This window comes from Bombus vancouverensis, chromosome 1, assembly GCF_051014615.1.
Source record: "Bombus vancouverensis nearcticus chromosome 1, iyBomVanc1_principal, whole genome shotgun sequence".
Lineage (NCBI taxonomy): Eukaryota > Metazoa > Arthropoda > Insecta > Hymenoptera > Apidae > Bombus > Bombus vancouverensis.
In genome coordinates, this window is record NC_134911.1 from 10,141,792 (window position 1) to 10,166,540 (window position 24,749).

General features: G+C 42.1%; 1 protein-coding gene across 6 annotated transcripts in view; it reads left to right on the top strand.

Moving 5' to 3' along the window:
• The window catches only part of shaker (potassium voltage-gated channel protein Shaker), a 238,443-nt gene that overhangs the window by 38,754 nt on the left and 174,940 nt on the right, over window positions 1-24,749 (top strand). Inside the window, exon 1 of one of the 6 annotated variants that reach the window (XM_076618158.1) lies at window positions 19,572-20,749. The exons of 2 other annotated variants lie outside the window; for them this stretch is intronic. In XM_076618158.1, the coding sequence (XP_076474273.1) occupies window positions 20,667-20,749 (83 nt within the window). In that variant the 5' untranslated portion in view covers window positions 19,572-20,666. Of the gene's footprint in view, window positions 1-19,571; window positions 20,750-21,824; window positions 24,735-24,749 lie in introns of those variants that run through there. 3 more of the 6 variants (XM_033328123.2, XM_076618132.1, XM_033328116.2) reach the window with 3 other exon arrangements.

Below are 24,749 nucleotides of genomic sequence, written 5' to 3' on the forward strand. Positions count from 1 at the left end.
GAGAAACGATCGAACAAGTCGAACAAACTCTATCAGATCGCATTTGGCGAAACGATCGAGCGTAGTAGGAAGATGGAAGATGAAATTTGCCGATGGCAAATGGAAGGACGTCGATCATTTCCTATATTCATATACCTGGTCGGTACGACATTGATTCGCGAGGCGATTGTGGCTTTGAGACGCGAGAGGTGGACGCGTGAAAATATTCTTCTTGAAAGCCAATATAAAGGACCTGTTCGCGTGGACTGGCTGCGGCCGAGTATTTCAATTTTCGTTTTGGATACTTTCCAAAACAGCGACGCGGATCTAGTTGCTTCTGGTCAAACGAGAACGCGAATTAAATACCGTTTTCGTTCGTTTCGGATGCTTCTTCACGAGACAGGGGAACGAGCGTAATAAAACGATCATCGCGCGAACCGCAACGTAGATCACGATCATTCGTCGTTTGCTTCGACGCTTAACACTTCAACTACCACGCCGAAATCGCGTGTTTCGCTGAGGACGCCACGGGAGTATTTTCATTATTCGAAGCATATAATGGCAAAATAATAATAAATTGATGATGTAAGACAACATTCTTGCCCAATGGACCGTTTATCTTATTGGTGGCCACGGGTGACCACCGTGGCGCCTTGGTAACAGTTGATAGCGACATATTGTAACAGGGCTTCGTTTATTTCAACAAACCATTCGCATTCGTTATTTCGTCGTAAGCAAAACGTGCGGAATATATTGTTGAAACTTGTAGAAGATATTAGTAAACGGTATTATGGTTATTTTTATGATTTCGACGAAACATTCGGCTGAAATGGTAGAGGTCCGGAAAAAAAATTATGTTTCTGATAAAGCAATGGTAGTGGTAGATTATAAGAGAGGAAAATATGCTGTAGATTTATCAGATCCAATGATAGTATATTCTACACCACATAGAAGAACCCTCGAGTGGTATATAAAATTAGCTTTAGAGTTATCGTTAAATACATCAATTTCAAACGCGATGATGCTCTATAAACAAGCAACAAAAACAAAAATCGAGGTATCAGATTTTAGAATGGCACTCGCAACGCACCTTGCACAGTGCCATTCACCAGAGCCGTCAAATATATTTATTCGACAAAAATCGCGACAAGAAATGCAGAAGAAAGAAGGGCAAGCGTACCCGGCACGAAAATTTTGCAGAGAGTGTTATAAAAAAATGTTAAACAATTAGAATGAAAAATTGCTAAGAATCGGACCAAAAAGGTGACCACCTATCGTCCAGATTGTATTGACGAGCCACGTTTATGTTTAAAGTGTTTCAACACAGTGCACCGTTAGATGCGACATTTGTTCTCATTTTTTTTTATTGATGTTCTAATAAAAACGTTTAATTGTTCAACGGGATACTTTTTATTTCAAAGTATCTTCTATTTATCGGTTATATTCAAAATGTCCTAACTGTCAATTTTTATACAATTTTTACAATCGTAAGAAGTTGAAGCGCTCTGGTCGTTAATGACCACCGTGGCGTCACGGGAGAAACCGTGGTGGGTCATATATGACCGACGTGGCAGTCAAAATGTTAACCGTCTGAGCTCCAGGTGTCATTGAAAAAACAGGGTCTAAAGAGCGCGATAGCGCTCGTCTTAATCGATTTCGAAGAGAAACAAGCAGCACAGTAGCGCTCGTCGTATTTCTTATTTTTATGAAATACATCTATATTATTATATATGCGGACTATTAGTTTATAAATAATTCAAGTTTTGTTCGATAAAAATTATTGAGAATATAACATTGAGATACGAAATATCGTCAGTCGTCCGTAGCGTTCAAACGTACTGGCACTTTTCCACACAAAATCCAAAGTGCGCGATTGCGCTGCTTGCGACTCAGACGGTTAAGATCGTTTGTTGGCGACGAAATTCTGGCATTACCGATGCATTTTCGTCGAATGATGCTCGGTACATCATGTTTCCTGTAACTTTACAAATTCGTCTGCAGATTTCCCAGAAATTTGTCTACGTATCTCATCGTTTTACTCCTCAAGTCGAAAACGACGATCTCGTAAACTTCTTACGATTTAGTAAACGATCTGTACGATTGTAAATTTCTTACGATTTCCGCAAGGACGATCATCGAACCGAGCCATCAGAGGTCGCTGTTTAAAGGCACGCGGATTGAAGTGGAAAGGGTCCGCGTAAGGTCGGACGTGAACCAATGTACACGGCGGGAACAAGCGCCTCGGCCGACGAAGACAAACCGAATACCTCGCCAGCGACAAAATCCCCTAAAAGTCGATAAAGTCGGGCAACCGATAAGATGGCTTTTATCGGTGATATAGCAGCAAGAGATTGCTGGCCTGAGACGCGTATATAGAGCGTTCCGCTTAGGTCGACGCGTGTCACGTTCCTTTGACCGGTACAATGGGCGCGCGCCGTCGCACCGGTGATCGGTTGGAATTCAGAGAAAATGACGCGCGTTGAAAGGTTGCCAAATGGAATTCGCTGGCGGGACAAACTCGTGAACGACACTCTTGCCAAATTCGACCGCAACACGCCACATATACCCGATACTCCCATAAATCGGCCAATCGAGTTTCCTGTCTGTTTCTTCCGTTTCGCTTTTTTGCCCGCTACTCCAACGACTTTCGCAACTGGAGCTATCCTTTACCCGACTGAAACTTTCATCGTCGTGGGAAAACGCGTTCCCTCGTGCATAGTCGATGGCCGCGAGTCGCTTTGTTGCTCTAAGTCGAGTCGTTTTGTTACTCGGAGTCGAGTCGCCTTGTCTCCAGAGAGCAGAACGTTCCGGATTTCGCGAACCTTTGATGGCTCCCAAGGAAGCGACTGTGAGGCGAGATCGAACCAATTTTCCTTACTTTCTCGCTTGTCCGGCGGATTAGATCGCGATCCGACATCCCACGCTACTTTCATTTTCCCTGATCGACTAGTTGTTGCGTAGGAGAACATCGGTCGATGATCGAGCAAAGTTTCGCCAAGTGGCGATACGTTCGAATTTCTCTTTCCTTCGCATTCCTCGCTGTCTCGTCATCGTGGAAACATTGAACTCGCGACAGCCTAGATTTTGCTACATCTGTTACCAGATCCTGTCGTCTTGGACGAACGACTTGGCTTTGTTACATTTTCAATTTGTCTTCGCAAACAATTTCCAAGCGGCGGCGTCTGATTGATTCTCGAGACAGCGGCAGCTATGCTATTACTGTACTAACGCTACGTACCGTTACGTAGATTTGTCGCGGAAAATGCACATAGCTTTGATTTATTGGCCATTGACATGGCGGAGCGTCCGGAATCCGCAAGTTGCAAGTTCAAAGTCTGATCGGATCTGAGCGATGGACACGGAACGCGCACGATCAACGTGTCCCATCTAACCGTGAAACGTATAATAGGATCGTTGGCTGTAAATTATAGTAATTCCCTATCTACTCTACGATAGATAGGCTCGTGCTCGAGCCTCGTGAAGTTTAATCCCTCTTTCGGCCCGGCTTGTTCTAATCCGTTTAATCTCGCGCGCCGACTGTGTTGACGTTAACGAAGCAATAATGTGACGATTATGCAAATCGGGCTAGCCTTTCGTGCCTTGTTCACTTCGTTTCGTGTAATTATTTTACGTTTCGCGTTTACGTAACGATCTCGGACCCGCCCAGTGCTGGGATATGGTTTCCTCCACTCCTCAGCAATGGCAATAGCAATAGCAATAGCAGTCCTTCGAATCGTTCGTTGAACTTTCCTTTCACACGTTTTCTTTTGAATTTCGTTTGCGAGAAACGAAGAGCAAGTTAGGAAAATTTGTCGGTGGATTGAGATCAACGTCTGACGAGGCTGTCGTGTAAAACTGACGGGATTCGATCGTCGTTCAATCATGGCACAACGAACCGGCATTGCCGTTTCATTGTCCTCGTTACCAACATCGTCGCAACAACTACCCAGGGCTGGTTTACTACTATTAACTGGATTTCGCCTTTGCGGACTACATGCGACATGCAGATGCATCGTGACGCAGCACCGGCTGAGGCTGTTCACAGCTAACGCGGAAACCTTTCTCGTTTGTGCCATTTTACTCGACTGGTATTCCTTTAACACCGAACGGCGGGTAGATCTTCCTTTTTGACTTTAGCAATGAGTTTTCTTTCTTTTTTGTTTTTTTATTTGTTGTTATATATTGTTTACGTGGAATTGTTGACAGTTAATTGCGCCACGCTATATGATAAAATACACCAATTGAGTGGTCATCGAACGGCCAGATCTCCCTTTTTGACCTTGGCAATAAGTTTTCTTTCTTTTTTTGTTTTTTATTCGTTATTATATATTGTTTACCTGGAATTGTTGACAATTAATTAGGCCACTTGTTCTGTTTTTATAAAGTACACTATATGAAAAAATACACCAATCGAGTTGTGTTAAAATTAATTCGAGAGTTACACCATCGGTTACGACTAAGTAAATGTATTATGAATTTTTAATATCGCGTTTAAGCCGTGTTATTTATCTTTAGTCATCTTTGATGTTTTTAGTTTTACCTACACTTTTTATACTTTTAATGTATATCTTCAATTCGATGTTCCGTATAAACAACATGTGATATAATAAAATACACCAATCGAGTGGTGTTAAAATTAATTCGAGAATTACACCATTAGTTACGATTAAGTAAATGTATTATGAATTTTTAATATCACGTTCAAGCCGTGTTATTTATCTTTAGTCATCATTGATGTTTTTAATTTTACCTACACTGTTTATACTTTTAATGTGTATCTTTAATTTGATACAACAACATGTGAAGTCGTTAAACAAACTCATCACAGCGAAATATAATTGATCACTTAAATAATTTTTACATTTCTTTGTTCTGCAAGTAGCGGGTGGACAGCGTTTAGGTTCGCTAAACAACATGTGGTATAATAAAATACACCAATTTAGTGGTATTAAAATTAACTCAAAACTTACACCATCAGTTAGGACCAAGTAAATGTATTATGAATTTTTAATATCACGTTCAAGCCGTGTTATTTGTCTTTAGTCATCATTGATGTTTTTAATTTTACCTACACTTTTTATACTTTTAATGTATATCTTCAATTTGATGTCCCGTATAAACAACATGTGATATAATAAAATACACCAATCGAGTGGTGTTAAAATTAATTCGAGAATTACACCATCGGTTACGATTAAGTAAATGTATTATGAATTTTTAATATTCCGTTCAATCCGTGTTATTTATCTTTAGTCATCTTTGATGTTTTTAGTTTTACCTATACCTTTTATACTTTTAATATAAACCTTCAATTTGATGTTTCGTATAAACAACATGTGAAATCGTTAAACAAAATCATCACCGCGAAATATAATTGGCCACTTAAATAATTTTTAAACTTCTTTCTTCTTCAAGTAGCGAGTGGACAGCGTATAGGTTCGCTAAGTGTTAATGTTGAAGCAATTACTTCAAGAAATACTCTACACCTTTTCTTTTGTATATCCGTGACCGCTGTTACGAAGAAAATAGAATTTAATGAAAGAAAAAATTCGAAATTAAGAGAAGAGGTGCATATTATTGTCGAATATAAATTTTGTTTTGGATTTCAAGGTCTAGAAACAAAAGAGCTATAAGAAGATTTCTATTGCTATTTCTTGTAGCCTTCAGCTACAGCTACAAGGTTAACATGTTTGATAATGTCGTTTGCTATAAATATATGAACGTTCTTCTCCCTATCATAACTTCTTCCTATTGTACTGTAACACTATAAGAGTGAGGATCTGGGTCAGCATACATTATACCTATACTTATTCCAATATATTTTTCTATTACAAATTCATCCACTCGTTCCTCTATCAGTCATTCTCAACAGTTAAGACACGCTCGGAGATTTCTTGCGAAATTGCGAAAATTATTAGACGTGCGTTAAATCGATCGAAATTACGCGTTACACTTTCACGAAGAATATTTTATTCTTACAAATACGTTGCCGCGTTTCTTCGCCGCGCAGGCTGCATCGATCTCGTTAAAATTCGCGAGCCATTGAGTTATGGACGTATTAATTGCGTTAGACGAAGGGTGTCAGGGAAACCGAGTCTCCAGTCTGAATCTGCCTTCTCGCGATTCGTCTCTTTCTTCCCCTTCGATCGACATGCGCATCGGATATTCTTCGAGGAATTCAGCCAGGACGATCGGCGCGGCTTTGATCCTCTCTAACATAGGCATTTTCAAGATCGCAGTTGAACATCTAAAATAAGACGTGTCTTGGACGATACCGGCAACAACCATGCTGCCCCTTAAGATAGCTTCCGTGGTAACGGCCTCAGTCGCATCGTTCCGTATAAATAGCTCGGTTCGTCATTTATAATAGCGTATTGCAGAAAGCGGGATCTTTTTTTATCTTTACAGCATTCCAGCTTTCTCTATGCGACTCGAAGATTCGATTAAAGATACCCGGTCGAGTAAAGAAGCTCGTGCACGGAATAAAGTTAGTCGATGGAACTTTCAGCTTTCCAACTTTTTTCATGATCCTATCTTCGTGTTTGACTTTCGCGTTCCCTGTCAACTTCCAACTGTCATTTCACAGCGACAGCGAAAAGAATTCTCAGGCTGCAAAGTTTCAGGCTGATTCGTGTATCTGTAATATATAATAATAATAATAATTATTATTATTATTATTATTACTATATATTGTAGTATCGTGGACGAGGGACCTGGGAGGGGACGCCGTGCGAATTATAAACAAGGGGTTGTTGAGCATGTGCGTGATGCGGCTAAGACAAAAGACAAGGGGTTGCTAAGGGACATAAACGAATTAACAGTCATTGCAAGTTGAGACGTCAGAGAGTGCGAATTGCGTTGTGGACAGAGTATTGCTAGCGTTATCGAGAAGGCGTTGGATCCGTGGTGACGAGAGTTTCAAATTAACTATCTAGTTGTCTTAATCATAATACGTTGTCGTGATTAGTTCGCGTTAAACGACCGTCGTTTCCTGTTTAATCAACATCTGTTTAATCCGTTTATTGTAAATAAACTAATTGTAGTAAAAATCCTACTATATATATATATATATATATATATATATATATATATATATATATTATACGAGCTATAGATGGTTTATATATAATAATAAACTAATTGTAATAAAGATCCTACAATATATATGAACCATCTATAGCTCGTCAGACGTATATATATATATATATATGCGTGATATATATATACTTACGGATCTTTACTACAATTAGTTTATTATTATTTATAATTATATATATTATATATGGGGATAGGTATATATATATTGTACGATCTTTACTACAGTTAGTTTATTATTATTTATAATTATATATATTATATATGGAGATTGGTATATATATATATTGTATATATATATATGAACCATCTATAGCTCGTCAGACGTATATATATATATGCGTGATATATATACTTATAGGATCTTTACTACAATTAGTTTATTATTATTTATAATTATATATATTATACATGGAGATTGGTATATGTATATTGTAGGATCTTTATTATAATTAGTTTATTATTATTTATAATTATATATATTATACATGGAGATTGGTATATGTATATTGTAGGATCTTTATTACAATTAGTTTATTATTATTTATAATTATATATATTATATATGGGGATAGGTATATATATATATATATTGTATATATATATGAGCCATCTATAGCTCGTCAGACGTGTATATATATATATATATATATATATGCGTGATATATATATATATACTTACAGATCTTTACTACAATTAGTTTATTATTATTTATAATTATATATATTATATATGGAGATTGGTATATATATATTGTAGGATCTTTACTACAATTAGTTTATTATTATTTATAATTATATAAATTATACATGGAGATTGGTATATATATATATATTGTAGGATCTTTACTACAATTAGTTTATTATTATTTATAATTATATATATTATATATGGGGATAGATATATATATATTGTAGGATCTTTACTACAATTAGTTTATTATTATTTATAATCATATATATTATATATGGGGGAGGTATAATATATATATATTATCCGAGCTATAGAGTACGTATTATACGAGTATATATTATACGAGTATTATACGTATAATATATATACATTATACGAACTATAGATGGTCGTAGAGGCGACGACGACATTGATCCGAGCGTACTTAATCTTGGAAATATCATTGCGGAAATTGGCATCGAGCTTGTCGGACCCGATAATTGCATGAATACCTGCTTCCGACGCCCGGTTAGTATCGACTCGTTCGTTGTATTTCGTGTGACTGGGAACTGGCGTTTTAGCAAAAATTGTTCGTCTAACGACGACACCGTAATAGCCACCTCTGGAGTATAGATATCGCAGATACGATACTTTCATTCAGCATTGCAGGCTGAATGGAGGGAGCGTTAATTGACCAGTCGATCTTTATTCTTGCGCGCACAATCGCCACATTGCGAGCTTTACGGCCAGTTACTTGGTCGAACGATTCTAAGGGCAAATTGCGAAGGGAAATCAGTTCGAAGCTTGTGCTCGTATCGCTGGTCGGGAACAACGTGCAAAGGCAAAACCAGATAACTTTTCTCGCCGAGTGTACGCATGAACGATCTGGCAAAGCATTGAAATTCTAACGAACAGCCGTGGCTGTTGATTACGAGTTTCAGTTACTATGGATTCAGTTCACGAACTCGTATTTTCCTTCGAACGTGCAAGTACCAGAAATCCATCTACGAAAAGTTCGAATCGCTGAAACTATCGAATTAAAAGTTGAATGGAAAATGCGTTTAAAAGTAAAAGATACGCACGGTTACTTAATATACTTTGTACTCGTTAGCGATCTGCAATCGAAGAAAGGTCCTTAGTTTGAAAATTATCGGGGTAATTTATAGCGTGCTCTTTTGTACATCAGAGGAGACATTTATTGGGCAGTGAACTGTTTCGGTTTGGTAACGATGCCGGTAAAGAAATGCAAAGAACAAAGCTAGCGACGGGATAAAAGGTGCAAGAGTGTGAACTAGAATCCCAAAGGGCTACCTAAATTTAACTCATTGCCGTCCACAATCGAAGGTCATTTAAATCAGGGCTGAATAGATTAAGCTCGCCGTGTCCCAGAAACATCGCCACGCTCCTGACCTTCTCCTTAAGCGACGGCATGATTTTTCATCGTAATCGTTTCGTCCAACTATGCTTCGTTAAATCTTCTAACTTCGTGTCTCCGTCTGAAATTCTAAACGCCAAATTCTGTCAACCAGTAAATTGCTCTTGACATTCCTATTCCGTTTAATTATAAATAACAAACGATACTTCCTCGTGCACACTTTGATTTATCTTTTAATGCGATTAAATAGTCGTACGAAAATGTTCAATGCCAAAGCACTGAAATTCCTAGGAGAATTCAAACGAATGTTTCTGGTAGGCTACGCTATCTTCGAAACCTTTTCGTGTTTCCTTATTCGTTTCGCAAAATGCTGATACTGTTGCCGGGCGAGAAACCAAACTGCATGCTCCGCGTCGAAGGGATTACGTTCATTCATGATTTTCACGATGAATCGATGGAACGTGCGCTCCAGACGCTAGGGTTCAAGTGTAGAGAAACGAGAGCGCGCGCACGCTCGCCTCTCTATGATTCTATGCGGACTTTGGCCAAGGCGTCGCAGAATTTCCCCTCGAAATTATCTCGTTTTCTCGACCACTCTTCGTCTCTCGTTCTGTAATGTACGCACAATCGACGCTGTTTGATTGGAAACACGATTATCGTTAGTTACATGTTTTTCAATGTAAAGGATATCGGATATTGTATATGTTATATCTACATGGTATTAGACATTTTGGCAAAAATTGAAAGGCAAGATACGGAAACGATACTAATAACACAAGAGGATAATGATAAGTGGAAGAATAGTAATATGTAATTTGTCGGGGGAAATAAACATACAGAAAGAATTGCGGATAATTATCTACATCATTTGCAGTATTATTCGCGACACGACAGCGAAAACAAGTATCCCTTATCGGTGTGGATCGGTGAACACGAGCAAGTGTTTAGCTTGAGAGGTATAATGTATCTCAATAACGAGGATCGTGAGGAGACAAGCATCGTATTAAGCAGCCGCAGTAGTATGAGTCCGTTTAAAGCGCGGCACGTCGTGCTTAAGGATACACGTGTATCGAGTCGGCGTGGCTCATACGAGTGGAGCCATCTACTGGTCTCGATAGGAAACTTTCGCAATGCATTCGGTAAACTAATCTCCACGGCTGTCTATAATTCTGTATTATCCGCATACGGGAGCGTGACTGCCTCTTTTGTGCATTCCTCTTTCGTGATAGCTTTCCGCCTTTTTTTTTTTTTTTTTAAAGGCAATAAACGAAAATCAACTCTAGATCCGTTTAAAATTGCTGTCTCTACGCGACGTTCCAAACAAAAAGCAGCGAGGCATATCGACGTTATTCGATCGGACGATCGGCGTGCTAACAGGCTTTGTTTTTTAATCGCAACGCGGACAGCAACGTTAGAACGACAGATCGATAGTCGATTACATATCTATGAATTTTTAGGGATCTTACCGACGAGAATGGCGCTAAGTTATTTTTGAGATTTCAGTTAGTTCGCGACTACGGGCGACGCTGGTTATTTTTATTTCGCGCGACTGTGACAACGGCGAGTTACGGAGCCATTTGTTGACACTAAAGGAGAAGCGCTTTTTAAAGCCGCGTGAAACACGAGCGGTCATTGGTATGCGATCTAAAGGCTCTTTTCCGTGCCTGCTTTGAAAGCGGTGCTCGTCGATATCGACACGCACCGGTGAATCTATGCTCTCTTATGAAAGTTATAAACTAAAAAGTATCATCGGTGATATAAAAAAGGGCGGGAAAAACGAGGAGAAAAAGTAGAGAATATCGTCGGCAATTGAATCGGAGATAAATTTCTCCGATAACGAGGTAAATCTGCTTACATACGTTTTTCAGATTAACGACGTGGAAAAAATTATTTTTAGAAACGTTACCTCGACTCCGAACAGTTGCAGCCGATTCTACTTTAAAACGTATTCGAAGTCGCGTCGTACAACTTTTTTTAAGCTAACGACAAGAATAAATCATTTTAAGAAGCTCTCCTTAATTTCAGTAGAAGATTACGCGGTAATAACAGCGGTGTTTGAACGGTGTGGAAGCAAGAGCCGGCACTCGACTTTCACAATTTCGAAAGGTGACGCGTATAGCCGGTCGAAAGGTCTGTGATTACTTTCCGACGTAACCATCGTTTCGCTGCCTTTAATTGGCACCGCTACACATACACACACGTGCTTTTCTTTCTTGAAATTAGACCGGGATGCGAGTGGCAATTGTCATGCCAGAGAGAGCCCAATTACCGACGGACAAAGACGTAAAGGCCTTTAAAAAGAACATAGACAATTTGCGCCGGAAATGGGTTACTTTTTTCCGCTCGACCGTACGCTCTTTCATTATTTCCGTGGAATCGAGATCGTACGAATCGTCGGGTATTGATCAGGCTATTAACGGCAACGATGGGCCAATCGGGTGGAATATTCAGGAAATTGTATCGTTTCTTAATCTTCCATCGAGGCGATAGGCGTTTCGCTAACGAACGCTTCGTTTCCTCTCGATTATTTAAACGCAACCGTCCGGCTTTTGTCAGCGCGAACATTTAATTACCGACAGTTCAGAGAAATCCTCGGCCCTTCCTACCGATTGCCGCGCGTTCAAGCAAGAAGTACGAATTAATTAATAGGTTTTTTGGTCGCGAGACGCCGCTCGTGCTTCGAAACCGATCGTCGATAACCGTCATCTGGTGGGAAACGAGCATATCGAAACGAGCTCGTATAACGCGCGAGCGAAAAAGTTGAAGGGTTCTCGGCTTTCGTTCTTGTTGGATCTGGAAACGTAGTTAGGAGCCGACTCGTGACACACGAACAGATTTTCGATGACGTTCGATGGCGCGCTCGCGCTCGCGCTGCCACGACGGTCGCACACACGCGGCCGGAAACTCTCCGCGACGCACGAGGAGTAACCCCGATTCTCGGAGGAAAGAAGGTCGCCACGGAAAGTTCGCAAACTTCTCATCTCGGACGTTTATACCGGCTAGAAAGGACGGGACAAAAATAGCCTCGTCTTTTAAGGTCGCGATGAACGCCCTCGCCGGCTTAAATTCCCTTCGCCGGAAGTTTCTAAGCGACGAGAAACCGACGAGATCATCGATCTTCTCCGAGAGTGGAGGGAAGGGTGGAGAAGGAAATGAGGAGAAGAGAGAGGTAGATACGCCAGACATTATCGTTCGAGCGGAAGGTTCGAGAGAACAAGTAATTTTAGTGAGCGTCCTTCATATGAGACGATAATAATTCACTTGGATCAGTTTTTCGGCCTACATGGTCGCCCTCGTTCAGGATATTAGGCCCAAGATGAGATTAACGGAATCACAAGCTCGCGAGCTTCGCGAAGATTTACTGGATGTTTATCGCCTCGCTGGAAACGCGCTGTCCCAGGAGAGCCAAGGAAATTCGTTAGCAAGTTTCGCCGAAAATTACTCGGTTGCACCCGTTACATGGTACATCGCGTCCCTTAGAATTACGAGCTTGCAATTAGTAACGCGGTTGAAGCAGAATCTTCGTGTAAATCTCGTGCTGGTTGAAGAATTTACATAGTCGGTAAGCGAGGCAGCGGCCGGCTTCGAAATATTCAGGTGAAAGATTCCAGAGCCGGTAAATTAATGTCGGACGCGCGAATCGTCTCTCTCGTCTTGTGTGTCAAAGGCTAACTAAATATAGTTGAAAATTCGAAATCGTTCGGCGCTCAGTTAACGTCGCGCCGAGCCCTGTGAAATTTATATTTATCCGATATCGTTACACGCTCTGTTCGTTTCTATCCCTTTGACTTCGACTCACGGCCCGACCGACAGATTACGACGAGGCGTGTGTGTACGCGGTAAACGTAAAGTGGAAGTAATTCACTGCTATTTCATGGCTGTGAATCGGCGACCTTACTCTCCTTAGGCGTTTAATTCGTGTCATTAAACGCTTCTAACCACAATTTAGACGACCGATTTCGTATATCGTCTATAATAATAGATAGATCAATTTGCGTTCCGCCACAGAGCATAAAGAAACTCCAGCAAAGAAACACGTATTACGTTCCACTATCCCCTTGAAGTTTATTCGACAAAATTTCATGGATCTTCTTCCGCGGAATCTGATTTCCATCTTGGTATCACCTCGTTTCACCGAAATTACTAAAAATTAATACTAAGGGCTGGGGCGCGTTCGTGATTGCAATAGGATGAATGAAAGGGAAAGGTAGCGACGACCGCGGCGAGGAAACGGCAGATCGATAAAAAGGATCGGTCTTATCAGCGAACGAACTCGTGACTCGGTTGTCAAGAGTTCTCGACAGATGGCGGGGTTCGTAGCGGCGTAGATGCATCGGGTGCACGTGCATCCGTTCCTCCCTCTTTCGTCCTGTACCGCCCCGCTGCAGGCCGATCTACCAGCGAATCCCACCAACGACGTCCCACCGGTGACGTCAAGACGCATTGCGACATATCCCTCTGCCCCGCTTTCCTGCTTGGCCTGCACTCGCCTCGCACTCGCCTCGCCTCGCTTTGCTTCTCGCGCGTATCCCCGGTAAACAGTCGGCACGCTCTTTTTTCTCTTCTCTTTCGAGTGGTCGAGCACCCCTCGTCCACCACGGACTTCGTGGTTACCGCGGAATCGATGGATTCGCTTTTACGCCTCTCGTGTCTTTAAAAAGCTGCTCGGAAAGATTGAGAATTCGGCGTGCTTTAGGAAAGATGGTCGATGATTTATTTTTTTGGAAATGTAGTTTCGTCTCCAAATGCAAACGGCATGAAATGGAATACGATAATACAGATTTGATTTAGATTTCGAATAATTTGGAGAAGGGCGACGCGTTTCTAAGTAATGTAACGTACTCGCGACTATGCGAATTGAACGCGGTTTCGTTCTTAGATGAAAAACCACGAGGAAGAGGATTCGCGGAAGAAAGCGGGTAATGCCTGGGCTGAAACCGCTTTACGAATAGACGCTTGACAACGAGCGAGTTTTCCGTTCTGACGTTTCCACTTGCTGTTATTACGGTTTGCCTACCAACGCTCCGTTGAATGTGTTCTCGCTTTAATATCCCTTTCCTTTCTAGCGTGGGGAGGCAGAGTGCACCGGCGCGAGTGCACGTGCACCAGCGCGCTCGTGTCCTAGGACGCCCCTTTCAAGAGTGCGACGACACTAAACCGCGTTCACTCGGTCTCATGAATTTTGACTAACAATAATGGAAATCGCCGTAGAAAGACCATTGAAATTCCAATGCCAAACAATCTCCCGAAAAAGACGCCTCTTGAGGCGAGAAATATCGAAATAAAGGATAGCTGTCGGTAAATAGAGAATAAAATCCGCACGAGCGAATAAAACACTCGTATAAGAACGATAAATTCGCAGACAGACCGGAAAGTGGGTATTACCAACTGTTCTTTCAGTGCAGTTATCGGAAGAGCCCGTTTCATCTGGCTGCCGATAAGTAAACGAATTCAGACAGGAATTCTGTAGAAACCAATTGTAAAATCGTCCGATAGTACTGGTCTCGGAAAGAATCGGTTTTCTCGGTAGGTAAAGTCTTACTCGTTGATCGAGTCAACGCGTCATAACAAGGAGAACGTAAAATGGTATCAAGTAGCTATTGACTTGCGAGGATTCGTTTCGTCCTCGGCGTCGTTCTAACGCTGCGATTATGTCCGATTACGTAACAAGAGTTTAAAAGGTATTTCGTCAGATTCAAAGTACCACCACTCCTTTCTCCACCCAATCCTTTAACTCCACTGCTGTCGAGAAAATTACCTAATGAATACTTTATAACCGTCAACAGTAGCGTCTTACGCTTCGCGCTGTAGTTAGATGTTCTTTCGCCGATCTCCAGCTTCTCTGTCTACGAATCTGCGATTAGCCTGTCACCCAGCGTTGACCGACCTCTTCCGGCAGAGAATACCGACGTGACTTTTCACGTGGCACTTTCAATGTTCGGGGCAAGCGATTTGTGGCGTGGACGTCGCGTCAATGACACGACTAATTAGATGTATACATACATACTACATATTCGCTGAAACGAAGGCGCTGGAATCGGTCGAGCGAATGGCTGACGTTTTGTACGTCGCATCGCCGACGATACAGCGGCATTCTTCGCGGGCTGCAGATGTTTTTAAAACAAACGAAAAGTTTCGAGGCAATGGCAGCGATTTTCGCAGTGCGGCCTGGCCGCGTGATCGATCGTGCAACGACTGCATCCAGTTAACGTCATTGCGCGCACCTGACGAAATTTCGGTCCCCCACAGTTGGAAGAAAGGTTCAGCTAGCTATCCGGTGGATCGCTGGCAATCGTCGTTCAGCAACAGGAATCGCGTGGCTTCGGAACGGCCAGCACGCAGCCAGCAACGCGTCCCTGTGTCAGAGAATGGGAATTACCTTGGAATTTGGCACGTGGAGAATGCGCAGAATGGAACGTCCACCAGACTCGGTCTCCGGCTGCGTATCTCTCTGCCGCGGAGCTAATTAGGCTGCCGCCATGCTCGATTATCGCGTCGAATGTTACCTGACCTCCGCTCTGTTATTAGTACCGTCTATCGGGAAACTTTGATCGCTGTTAACGGGTATTGTTATTATTTATTATTACCAAATTTATTTATTTATTTATATACTTATTCATTACATATAAATATACGTTTATAATAGGCGTTGCAATGTCGCAGAATTTTGAAGGTTATGTTACGAGCGAAACAAAGCGAAGTAGGACTACGTCGTTAAATACAGAAATATGTTACGTTCTAAATAATTTTACATATCGTCAACACCGAACGTCTAAAATTATGAAAAGATGCAGAAACGCGATGAACGTGATCCGATAATGCGTTAACACGTGTACGTGCCCTGATAATGGAGTTGCTGTTTCTGATATCGTACGCGAAGAAAGTAACCAGGAAAACCATAGCATTACGCAAAGACCGCGAACACGCGCTAAAATTTATAAGCCGGGAAAGCTGAGTGCGATCGACGAAATTATGTAAAATTTTAAACAAGATAAAAATGTCGGCAATCTGTCTCCTGTTTTCCAGCGATAACCATGTTCAATCTACGGGTAGTACGGGGTCGTAATTATGATCACGAATATGCATAAGACGAATAAGGGAACGAAATGCAGACACAAAAAGATTTACGCTACGTTTTTTCGACAGCATTGCTCTACTTGCATCGACTATACACTGGTATATTTCGAATGGGATAAAACTAAAGAATCGTAGAGGGTTCTAAGAGCGCCAGGATTTCTAAAGTCCTTACAAATTTAATTTTCTACGTCTTCTGCTCATCCATATTCATGTACCTTCTTGTATTTTATCTTACGAAATCTATCTTTTGTCTTTAGTCGTTTATTTTTTCAGACGTTGAACCCTCTGTCTCATTTCCGCTGGAAAGTAATCTTCGATCAGAGCCAGGGCTAAACACGGCTTGCACGTTGTTCTCTTAACCCGTAGACCAGCAGGCGAGAGAACGGTTGTTTTTAAATTAGCCCTAGGTAGAATCGTATGTTTGCGTACGCTTAATCACGAGCACGTCACTCTGTGATAGCGGGTTATTTTATGCAGCGGGTCGTTGCACGGAACGCAGCTTCATAAATTCAAACGGGAACACGTGGAACGTACGTGATAGATTTACAAATTTGATCGGTCGCCCGTGTAAAAGTACTTTATGCCACTTCCCTTTATGTTTTTTCTCTCGTTACCGGGGAATTTCGGACGCAGACGAGCGTAACGGATCCAATCGCTTCCGTATACCGTAAACGCTTACACGGATCGCAATTAAACGCGACGTAATTGTTTTTAAAGCTTTCTCGCGGCAGCTTGTAAACTGAAATTCTCTTAAAGCGATGATTTCCCGCTAAACCGATCGAGCGGCTGAACCGAGTTATCAAAATGGTGCGCGTGCATCGCCATCCTTGTCTAATCCGTTTAGGATTATCAAAGAATGCCACGTTAAATGGGAATAACTTTTCTGCACGCGTATCGAATGTGAAACTTCCACACGATACTGCGTTATTATCCCTTTGTCCTACCCGCTAACTGCCGATCGCTCCGGCCGCAGTAAACAAGAAGGTCGGTCACGCGTCGAGTCATTTAGCTGTTCAGTCGTGTGCTCGATCTTGCGCAAAATGTATGCGTTTTGTGACACACGAAAAGAATTGTGAAATGATAAACACGTTTGGACACAATTAATACTTTGAAGATGTCTGGGAAGTAATTATGATCGATTGATCGGTGAACAAAAATGATTTATTATTTGAAAGTGGGCAATGTATCGGTAAGAATTTGTAAATTAATACTTTGTTTAAATTAATAACGTTTTGAGAAAATTAGTAATCTTCAACTGTATGATATTTTTCGAAACAATGAAACACAATGGTAAACATAATATCGCTACCGTCACTGTCATTATCGGAAGAATCTATCGAATCACTGTCCGCGACAATAACATACTTCGCACTATTATCAACAATATTAGATTTTCCTTTCACTTACACGATAAGTATAAGAGTTTTTTCATTCTTTTAGAGAATTATATCCTAAACGTGTGAACGTAACGAAGAATTACACGTAACTAAAGTAAGAAAATATTGAGGACAACTGAGTCACCCAGATCTCACAAAGGACATAACCTAACAAACAAACACTCACCACACTAAAGAAATAAATCAATCAAATTCGAAGATGGTATCCCACTGGGGGTAGCCATCCACGTGTTATATTATTATACCACTAAGCTATAATATTTTACCAAATGTCCTACTGGACAAATTGTAAAATGTAAATAAATAAAAAAAAAAAACTGAGTCACGAGCCAGGCTCGTGTTGTTTACGTTTGGTCCGAACGAAATACGAGTCAGGCTCGTGTTTATTGTTTTTCACCGAAATTTCTTACCACGAGTCTCACTCGTTGTAGGACAAAGGATTAAATTAAGGAAATATTATTTAAATAGAAAAATACGCGTATTTGCCTGTACAATAGGTCTTCCCATTTTCACGCGATGTATCGCATTTGTTCGAAAGTTAGATTACAATCGGCATTGTTTAGATCGTTTTTGAAAAGAGCGTAACTGGTAGCGGTTGACTTTACTCGGAGACAGGGAAAACGACTCGAATCAAGTGAGTCCGCGTTTAACAGATTAACAGACTGGGAATCTAAACCATTCACCAACGATGCTTATGAATCGCAAAACCTTGAAACGGGGTCGAATCGTGCCCGTTTATCAATGGCGGCCGTGGCTACGCCGCGTCTAGTGTCTACCCTATTTACCACGGGAAATGTAGTTTCTGGCGTTTCGCCCGTGGCCATTCCATCTTGTCGTTGCCAGGCAGAGCGCTACCTTCGTTTCCAAAATATACTGGCTCTTACTCTACCCACGCTCTGTCACATATTCAAATATGTCAGGAGCGTAACGATGCCACATCGACACCCCTCTATGCCTCTCCTTTCCCCTACTTCTCACGATAAAAGTCGCACGAAAAATCTCGATGAGCCACCACACCTGCGAGTGTCTGGAAATAGACGCGACTGTCTTTCAACGTTCATTCGTTCTCCGTTAATTCGGAACTGCGGCTTTTTAAGGAATCGCCAACCTTTTCTCCTCCGCCGATTCAAACCTCTGCACGAATAATACAGAAATTGGGAAGAAATTGGCAAAGCTATCGTCTTTGAGAAGATCGCGCAGAGGTTTTATACAGAGGAGTAATTTTAATCATCGTTTAATCATCTATCAGAGCAGAAACCGGGTCAGAAAAATTTTTCATTCGTCCCGTTAAATCGCTACATGCGACGATTCGTTCATTTTCAAGAAAGCACTTGCTCGTTCAGGCTGCTTCCGATCGCTCCGCTAGGCGGCCGAACCTATCTACGTATATGCGCGTAGTATATGCAGGCACTGTAATTTATAGGCCGTCGCCGCGACCTCTACTACATAGACACCTGGTACGTTAAACTCCTCTGTTCCTCTCGCGGAAGATTAGCAGAGTCCATTAAGATTGTTATCTGGCCATTAAAATCTTAACCGCCGTATAACCTGCAGCCTATATAGTTTACACTGTAACTTGGCGGTACTTGAGAATGTAGGAAAGCAAACGTGCCAATAATATTTCGTAAATTATTAGGTTAATGATAATATAGCGCAGATGACTGACGTTCGAATGGGTGAAAACATTTCATCAATATTTTGCCAACGGTTCGTGCCTCAACGGTCCCGTGAGTTTTACGTCACGAACGATTTGTTCGAAATTGCGAGGATTATTAAACGTAAACGATCAACTCGGTCAAATATTTATTCGTTTGGTAAATATTTCCATATATACGTACGTGCATAAATATGCAGCAGACCGTTTGGAAACAACGTTCCATTAAATCGTGTTGCTTATCTGTTAATTAACATAAAGCGATGGTTGTTGCTGATACGAATGCACGGCGAGTTCGTCACCTGCATTGGTAACTATGCTTAGAATAATAAAACTTGTGCGCGGAAACGAGTGCATCGGAGGGGTCACGGCAATGCGAAACAATCGAAGCGTTATTTCGCATAATATTCGTCCAGTATCGTGTCATCGACTAAGAAAGATCGTTATTCAGTTTCGATGGTTATTCGTTTTCCGTTTGTCTCTCCCTCGTAAATTAAGTATGTGGATATCGTTTTAACACGAAGGGAAGCACTTTACTTTCACCGAAATCTACATTTTGAACTGTGCGATTCCCGCAACCGGGCACGCGATATTTTCGAGACTCTGTTGCTCTTTCCCCCCCTTTCAACGTATAGTTGCAGCCGAAAGCAACGGACGACTTTGGACCTCGGACGATGTGTCGTTCAAACTATCATCCAGTGTCGAACAATTTCTTCGTTTCACTGGACCCTAATGGTTGCTGCCGCGAGCATCGCCTTTCGAACTCGGCTTTGCTCGATTGAAAATGAAAGGTCCTGTGTTTCGTTGACGCGTGCAGTAGTGTTGCCGATTACGAATCGAAAGCGAGATATATAAAGACAGGATGGAAAAATAAGCAAGCGGCGAAGGAAACCCGATCGGCAATGCGCAACAATCGGAATGGAAAAAAAGTCTACTCGAAATTTGTCATCGTTGAAAATTGGATATACAGAATACACTGACTGTAGTCTACAAAGTGTATACTCGTGAATAAAAGAAAAGAACTTGGTGTCGGAAGTCGTATGGTCAAAAAGTGAAGGATTAGTGAGTCATAGATGACAATCGAAGAGATCGACGGTAAATCATATTGAAAGTTTGATCCCCGGAAATCATAAAGCTGGTTTCTCGATTTCTCGCTCGGTCGGTCTTAAAGGGTCGTTTTCGGCAAGTAACAAGTACACGAAGTAGAGATGTGTTTCACGAGTCGCGTTTCTATTCTTTCAGCGAATTGTCCGAGAATATTTCATGGCATTCCAGGCCGCTTTGTCTGTGAAATGTCTTTGCGACGTCACAGATCTACGAAGGCTTATTTTTTTCCGTCTTACTAGCACTCCTTGCTCGTTGAATTGTGCAAATTTCGTTGAATTTCCGGTGTGTGTAACTAAATGATTAATCACGATGCATGCTGGCATGAGAGGCGCTTTCATCGGCATGAGGATGTTACCGCGACACCGACGGATATCTTCGGAAAATAAAAAAAGGTAACGATCGGCTTTTGTTTCCATAAAGTGTACACTTTGCGATGACGCTTCTTAAGAGTTTGAGAATAATCGTGTGAATTGTCAATCGGTCGAGTTTGCCAATATCTTTGATTTCGTAGGAGCAAAGATACGCTAAAATATCATTTAAAGGTTTATTCATTACAAGACAGATATTGATGGCTTCCGAAAAGCGAAGAGATTTTAGAAAAGATTCGAACCTTGATTTATACGAGAACCCTTTCCGCTGCTCAATGAAATGGTACTAGCTAATATTATTCAAATATCTTTTGTACCGTAAGCAGGGAATTCAAGGACACTTGTTTCCTCCCACTTACATTTTCATTATCAGAATACTTTAAAGTTTGGGTAAATATAGATTGTCAGGGAAGATAAGTGGTACGACGATTATTCTTGGGAAGCTGCTGCCATCTAACGCAAGCTTTAGGAAACCGATAAAGGACGCGCCCGACCTTGTCGACACTAATGCAGGTGCCAGATAACAATTGCAACGTGTTCATTCGCCAAGCATTTGGACGATACTTGGCGATACTTGTTTTTCATTGAAAATCTCAAAGAAAAAATAGAATCGATCGACTTTCAATGACCGACTCGTTAATAACTTACCCTAATTTTTACTTAAAAAATGAGACCGTTGCGTCATCTCGTTTGCAAGAATCGATATATACGTCGATACAAAGGATCATAGAAAAACGTACGCCCGGATTGGCAAACAAGCTGGAACGTTTTGTCCAACTGTGTGCATATATCGCCTCTCGGCAATCGAAACGATAGAATCGCACAGGTCGTATAATAGATCCGAGTATACCAGATACACCGTGACAACCGCTATATAGGTTGTTCAACTTGCATACAGGCTGAAATTGATTGGATAGTTTGCGGTCAGTTCAGGCTGTGTACGAGTGTACACGAGCGGCGAGGAGGATCGCCCTTCGAGATGAACAAGGCGTATTCGAATCGAACGCCAACCGGTCGAGAGTTTCTATGCGCTTTACCGAGAATTTGGCAAACAACTTTCGCGTTCTGGCAGCTCTACTGGACAAGCTCGAGTACATCGTTGCTTTCGTGTAGATCGTTTCGCAAAATTACCTGCGTCAGACACCTCGGCGTCACGGTGGCCGTTAACATAATCGCTATGCAGTTCTTTTAGACTACTCCACGCGGTTCGACCTACGGATATATATCCTTCGGCCGTAAAAGTTTTACGAGCTACGAGGTAGGCTTTGACATTCGCAAACAATGTTATTTGCCTCTATCGCGGCGCTGCGTTTCGCCCGAAATCTGCTAACTTCGTTCCAAGAATAACGCGAAATGCTTGCAGCCATTCAGTTGAGCATATTTTCTTTACGTTTGTCGTTCCTTCGCTATTCTTCTTATTATCTTAGCGGTCGAACTAACGCATTGCCGCATGCGATTTCACGGTTTCTACATTATCCCGGTCGGTTCGAACAAAGTCGCGGCCGGCAATTTGATGAATGCCGTTTAAGGAAAAAAAGGGGCAACTGAACTGTGCACTATTGACCCAGGTCGAGAATCGCCTGCAAGTAATCGCATATTTCCCCCCTCGTGCACCGCTGCAACGAACATACCCGTGCATTTATTCTCCCTACGCATGTCACGTACATATTTACCCTCTTGCTGCTTATTATATTAATCGCTGCTGTGAAAATATCTTCGACAATCGTTCAAGGCGCGTTGCTTTAATCAACGTACGCCAGCTTAAGCTACCCGACTTTCCCGTAAAAAGGATCATTTAACAATCGCGCGATAACCTTCGGAAATTGAACGCACAATCTGTCAGAATAATCGAACCAAAGATATATTTTCATTGCTTACTGTCGGTAACTGGTTATTCGAACAAGTTCCTTTGTAGTAATAGGTTTCGATAGGCGATCTTGAATACCAAGCGGCATGTTTGTACATTTGAAACCCGACTAAGCTATAGAACTGAAACGGCTTGCGGGCCGACTAGCAACCCGTCCAATAGGTCGTCGTACGCGAAACTGTATACGACTTGTCAACCGTTTCGTGTCACCTTGTTAGCACGTGTTCCACATGGCACGAGGTCGGCCAACATTTTGCTTTTTGTTCACTCGCCTCCATTGACGATTATGAAACCGTAAACGCCACTGCGACCAGTGAAATTGGAACGTATGAAGCCGAGCTATTTCCACGTTTATAGTCGGGCAGGAATTACACGCCAACGTATGGTGAACTCGACGCAAATAGAACGAAACGAATATCTTCTTAAACGCTATCGTGGAGTATAGTGGCGATCGAAGAAGCAAAAACGATATTTGCGGCTAGGTTGGAGGTGGCATGCGTCTTTTAATCGGAATCTTTTTAATCGCCGGCTGAATCAGCATCGACGCGCAGAACGTGTCGTGCATGTCCGGTAAACTCGACTACTGGGGCACGGCGCGTTAAACAGGTGAACGTGGGGGTCGGCGACATGCGGTATACGGTTACGGAGCGTCACGACGCCCTGCAGGCCACCGTTCCACAAACCACCGCCCCCAGGGTAAACTTTCTGTTACGTGGCGACGATGGCCTATAGCGTGTTGTTCGCTCTCTGTGTACGAGCCTTTGCCGTTTTGCTTCAAATCCAACGGTGTGCGCTACCCAGCGGCCCAGATTTTTTAACATTGCTCCAAGTGAAAAGAAAATAGCGGGAACGCTTTCTGCTGGATCCTCTGCACAGCCTTGACAAACAAACCCCTAATTGACCTTTTTAGAAGAATCGTTGTTTGAACATTGTTACGTCAGTTCTCTGCTGTCTACGGCAGATCGTGTCCTCGGATTTGCATTTTAAAAATTGTTCCTCGAAAAAAAAAAAAAATCAGGCTGTCGAAGAGCGTCCCCTTCTTTGATAATCGTAAAAATAATGTGAATTAGCCAGCACCCGAGAGTGGCGTCCGCAGGTTCGATTTCGTCACGAGATTCTATGAAGCGGAAGAACTAGCTGGAAATGGGAAAACGAAACGGCAGTAATTGAAACGAGTTGCTTGAGAGCATTCCTGGCGACCTTGTTCGGGAATCGATGTTGCCCCTGTTTGGAACAATCGACCTAATTTCCTGGATACGAGAGTAACACGCGACATCGGCGCAAGCGACGAAAGCAAATTCTTAATGATACCGATCCTGCAAGGAACAGCGTGTGCTATTGCGAGAGCCCATGGTATGGAACGCACGCAAGTCGACAGACGTGTCAAGCGGGTTGCGGGCAGCGATGGGTCCAAGTATCATAGAAGCGAAGTTGCCTCCGTCATAATAACTCGAATCGAATTTAATTTCCGATGGTAGAACAATTTCACAGAATATCGTTGTTACCAACCGAATGAATTAAATTACTATTCCAGCTTAGGGAGAATTTATACCAATAAAGCGATGTACGTATACCAGTGACTTTATGCCGCCAATAAAATGGATCGTAAGATAAAAAAAAAAAAAAAAGAGAGAAAAGTTTTAGGTTAAAGGATAAGCCATAGTTTATGGAAACGATCTCTTCCTACCGGGATATTTCGCATGTATCAGCATACGTCAAAAGAATATTCAGGCTTATTTGAATCGTGAACGGAGGGGTTGGCCCCGCGACCGAATCGATCGCGACAGGGAAAAGTCGGTAATCGGATCAAGTCCATCGCTAGCAAACGGTCTACCGGCTGACCAACCACGGATACGCCTGCTACTTGCTTGCTTGCCACAAGCCAGGTCGTGTACGCTGGGTCAGGAGAGAGAGTCAGTTATACCGACGCCGTGCTACCATTCGCGTCACTCATTGGCCGAATCCTGACGACAGCTTCCTCTCGAACATACACACCGTTCGACCACGCAAACCCGATCTACCACAGAATCGGTCTGCAAACTCGTCTTCGTCTTCTCGGCAATTCTACTCTGCTTCTCATCTTCGTGGATGATAGCCACGAATCTCACTTTCAACGCCGATTTCTCCGTCACGGGACGACGGGTGGGTAGAGACGAT